The sequence below is a fragment of the Atta colombica genome, unplaced genomic scaffold, assembly GCF_001594045.1.
Source record: "Atta colombica isolate Treedump-2 unplaced genomic scaffold, Acol1.0 scaffold15, whole genome shotgun sequence".
NCBI classification, from domain to species: domain Eukaryota; kingdom Metazoa; phylum Arthropoda; class Insecta; order Hymenoptera; family Formicidae; genus Atta; species Atta colombica.
In genome coordinates, this window is record NW_017259239.1 from 1,250,059 (window position 1) to 1,255,102 (window position 5,044).

At 30.4% G+C, this 5,044-nt stretch overlaps 1 protein-coding gene across 1 annotated transcript; it reads right to left on the reverse strand.

The window, feature by feature from the left end:
• Window positions 1-1,931: 1,931 nt before the first annotated feature.
• LOC108685263 (TWiK family of potassium channels protein 18) lies at window positions 1,932-3,018 on the reverse strand. The gene has a single exon (XM_018189964.1). It carries the CDS (start codon window positions 3,016-3,018, stop codon window positions 1,999-2,001), a length of 1,020 nt encoding a protein of 339 aa, XP_018045453.1. The 3' UTR covers window positions 1,932-1,998.
• Window positions 3,019-5,044: the final 2,026 nt, after the last annotated feature.

Genomic DNA, 5,044 nt, shown 5'->3' on the forward strand with positions numbered 1-5,044 from the left:
AATAGTAATAATAATTTTCTCTATCTTCCCAACGAATAAAAGAAGAGGAAAGATGAACTGTACAAAAAAATTTAGCTGAAAAGACTACAATTCTGCATTAATGACGCAACTCAATAAAGAATAGAATTCAGGCCAAAGACGAGCTAAATAATGATATATATTTTGTATATAAAAAAAATTTTATTTAAAAAAATCAACATATAAAAAATCAGCGAAACTGGTTTCAGCTTACAAAAGTCTTTTTCAATCGTATATTAATTACAAAAAATAAAATTTTGTTAATGTAAACTCGCAAATTAAATAATTGAAATGGTCAGAATGAAAGGCGAATTGTTTGTCGCCACGCTCTCTCAACTTAACGTTTCATAATCTGACTGTGATTTTAATTACATAAATATAACGGCAGGATGTACTGTAATTACATATAGAATGTGTGATCGTTGTTGGTAATCAAGAATGGAATTACGATTAATTATAACAAAACACATCGTTTTGATACCGAACAAAATGCACAGATATCTCAATATAGTTTTAATAAAGTAGCACATACATATAGATATAAACATAAGAACACATTACATAACGTTTATTCTTTTAGCAATACATTTTTATTTTCGAACAATCGTATACAAATTATTTTGTGGAATGTATAACAATGCAAGCAATAGATTATCTACATTTGTGCATCATTTCTTTCGGCGAGGTCATTGCAACCTCATTAATTTATTGTGTTGGACATTATCATGATCGATAAATTAGCAGAGTGATTATACCCTTGGTAATCGGTAGCACAATATTTTGTAGTTGACATGTTCTGTGTCAAATCAATATATCCTATAGCCATTATAATAGACATTTCGGTACTGTAATAAATCCCTATCTTCAAATTTGTAATAAATTAACTGTAAGTAAAAACCATATATAGTCACATTAATTCACGGCATATTCATCATTAGAATATAATATGATAAATAAGAGAATTATAACTTTTCGCTTCTTATAATTAACTCTTATAATTAAATTATAATTAAATGAGTAAAGTGCATTCTCGCATCAAAACTTATATATTTATACAATCAATAAAAAATAAAATTAATAATGTTATTTTAAATAAAATAAAATAATTTTTTATTAATATTTAAATGAAAATACTGTGTTACGAATTAAATGCAATTTTAAGATTTATTAATAATTCTCTTCATTTTGTTTTAATAGGATATTTAATGTTTCACAATTTTTTATTTTATTATTTGCAGAAAAATGTTGATAATTCTGCCAAAAAAGAATATATTTTAACGTTTCCAATATCAAGAAACGCAAATAATCTTGCAAGAATGTATTCACACTACTCATAGAGTGACTGATATCTCTAGTGATCAATATGTAAACTTGCATATCGTCATTCCCATCATATATTTACAGTATAGATGATATGATGTCGATTTCATGATAGTATTAAAAATATTATTGACATCGATATAAATCACAATCCGTGTTTTGCGAGCAAACTATTCTAACGTACCTGGCGATTATATGTTTATAATCTATTTGTATTTAAGTTTATCAAACATGAAAATACTAACAATCTTATTATTTTTGCAATAATATTAATAATTAATACAATAACATAACAAAAATTATAAATTTTATAATTAGTTGAACAATGTATTCGACAATTACAACATTTTATAATTTTTATCTGTATAATTTTCAGTAATTATTTAATAATGTATTGAAAATGGAACAATTTATTTCTTAGAGGAGAATCTTTTAATATTTCTCTTTAAGATATTAAAATTAAAATATGGATATTGTTTTATAATATCTTGTATTTTCTTTATATTTGCGGAATTTCTTATTGATTGTAGAGAATTTTTTTATCGATAAGGCTTTAAATAATTCAAATTCATATCGATTATCGCTTTTGAACTCTCTTATGATATATTTTGGCATTATTTATAATTTTCATGATTCATCCTGTGAATCGTTTTTGATTCTTTAATCCGTAGGTTCCGATTTACAACATGTTATTAATTTATAATGAATTGTATCCATCACTTGATTCAGCTGTTCCTTGAGTTCTCGAGCTTTCACGTATACCTCCTCTTTCATCAGATTATAGCACATGGCTATTAGGCCCATGCCCAACAACATATACACAAAGGTAATGATAAGTTTTGTCTGGCTGTCCTTCGTAGAGTGACTCCAGCCTGGAACTAAGTCGCCCATACCGATCTTACAGAGCGAGGTGACGCAGAAATAAGTACTGTCCAGATAATCCCATCCTTCCCACTCAGCAAATATGATGGAACCAACGATTATGTAGCCGAATATCACCCAGAGACAAGCAGTCGAGGGCACGATAATTCTCTGTCCAGGTTTCCGCTGGCCGGTGCACTCGTGCAATTGCGTATATAGCCATTTAAAAGTCTGTGCAAGCACCTTGCCCATGTTCAAGAAATAGAGCACGTACAATGGAATGCCTAATACAGCGTAAATTACAGTAGCGCCTTTACCCCACTGAGTCTTCGGCACCAGGCTACCATAGCCGATCATAGTGAACACCGAGAGGCAGAACATCAACGCCGCTGGGAATGTCCAGACATCTTGAGGTGTTAGACCATTGCAATTTAGCTTCTGTCGTTTTCTGTCAGTAATATTTTCTTGATAACGTTGTAGAATACTATTAGACACCACATAGAAGGCAGTTTGATTGAATACGTTCACCGACTGATTGCTAGCGGTGCTCAGCCACAATTCATTGGCGTACTCCCGACGTATATCATCCTGCACACACATTGCCGTTCTTGGATCGATCTGAGATTCGATTGATATGAAGCCAAAGGCACCCACAATGGCATAACCTACTACCAAACCCCCTACACCGACCTGAGTGCACATAAAAGCCACTAGTTTTCGGCAGCAATCCTTGATGCGTTCCCGAGGATCGACCCCGGTCGATGTCGAGGACGAATCACGACTCCTCAGAGAGGATCTCATTGAGATGCCGCGTGGCATACTTCGATGTGAACTACCGAGTTCGATCCGACGAAGAGACTCACATGGGAACATTACTCTGGCTGATGCTTAGCGACTCTCCTCTCCTACCGCTTTTCTATTTCTGGTCGGAACGCCCCGTTGCTTGTTTCTCATTTCTTCCTTCAAGATTCTGCTGCTCTATCCATCTCCGTTTCTCTCCTTTTGTTAAACCATATAGCCTTTTATCATGCTGCTTCACTCTGGTGATGAATTATTTCCACGGGATTAGAATTGTTTTAGATCTATCGTTGTTTTAATACGACTTTGCGAAGATAATCCGCAAAGTCAGTTTGCATTGTTAGTTTCAAACTTTTGATATTAAAGCTGGCTTATCATGTGTTATGAGAAGCTGTCTGATGATTAAGTAGATAAGATATTTAAGTTCCATGTTATTATTGGATAAATATAATTTAACAGCATAAAAGTTTTAAAAACTTTAAAAGCTATCAATCTGGCTATTTTACTTGCGAATTAATATTATAGCTCTTGAGAAAAATATATATGAAGAAAGATATACCAAGATATTTTTAAGTTGCATCAATTAATGTATATGTAACAATATTTTGTGAAAAACTCCATTATAAAAGATTACATGTAACTAACTCCATTAAGTTTATTATTTTTCAGAATACCTACACAAATGGACTAAATTCGAAGGAATATGTATACATGGAACTTGAAATAGTTACACACGGTAGTGGCTATATGGTATATTATTTGGCTACTGCCAAATAATATGCTGCAGCACTAATCTAATAAACAGATTTTTTTAATCATACAAAAGACATTTCACAAAGAATTATAATTAATACAATTAGAATTATAATTAATTAATTTATTTCATACATGCATTATTGAAATGTTGGATAAACGGAACATTAAGAAGAAGTTTCTTATCGTAACTTGTTTTTATTGATCAATTTTGAAACTCACTAAAGAGATCACGCTGACAGGTGTGATAACAGCTTTAGTGTGTCACAGTCATCAGCATTCCAAACATCACAAGTATATTAGAAGGGGGAGATAGAGAGAATCATGTGACATAATAAACCGCATCATCGTGAAAGAGGGAGAATCCTCTTTGTTAAATTATTTTTTCTTTGCAAAATTATCTGTAAAATCATGCACATGTACAACTTTAATACTACTGTCCCAAGTATGTTTATACACATATGTTTATTTTGATTTGGCTGACTGCACTTTCATATCAATTTATCCAATTTTTTCGGAAATTTTGTTTGTTAGAGCAAAATTATTCTTAAATGCATTTATATTATAAAAATTATAAAGAAATGCTATTTTGATATTTGATTTACAGTTTTAGGCATAATAAACGTTTGTAATAAACTTGATAACTTAAAGTAATAGTGTGTTACTTAATATAATATATTTTTTTATTTAATATAATTTATTTAATATATTTTTTTTTACTGACTTTTATGCAATTACTTAGTGTAATGAGTTATTTACTTAAACATTACCTAATAATTAAGTCATTTAAGATAATGTTGAACTAATTAGCATTTATTAAATAAAAAGGACGTAAATAAAATTCTTTTGTAATAAGAGTATTGTATTACCTTTAACAAAAAAAGAAATACTGTAGATTTTGACAAGTTTATTACAATTTACGTAATCAGCTTTATGCTTTATAATATTCTGGCATTTTATGAATGTTGTTGATTAAAATGTAAAATAGAACATCGCGCCTTCTGTGATTTTGATGTGAAAGAATCTTAACAACTGCAAAATCTACATCACGTTTGATCCATTAAAAATGATGAGAATAAGGAAGCAAACATGTTATAAAAGAACAGATTTTATATGCTTAAAAATATCTAAACTTATCAATAAGTTATTAAAAATATCATAAATAGTAAATGTTTGAATTAAAATAATTTTTTTGAGAGAAAATGCCAAATCTAAAGTTAAAGTAGCGAGGGAGAAAGAGAGAAAGAGAGAGAGAGAGAGAGAGAGAGAGAGAGAGAGAGAGAGAGAGAGAGAG

What these genes read in the sequence shown, in the direction of transcription:
- LOC108685263 (XM_018189964.1), bottom strand. Translation starts at nt 3,018, where the DNA reads ATGCCACGCGGCATCTCAATGAGATCCTCTCTGAGGAGTCGTGATTCG.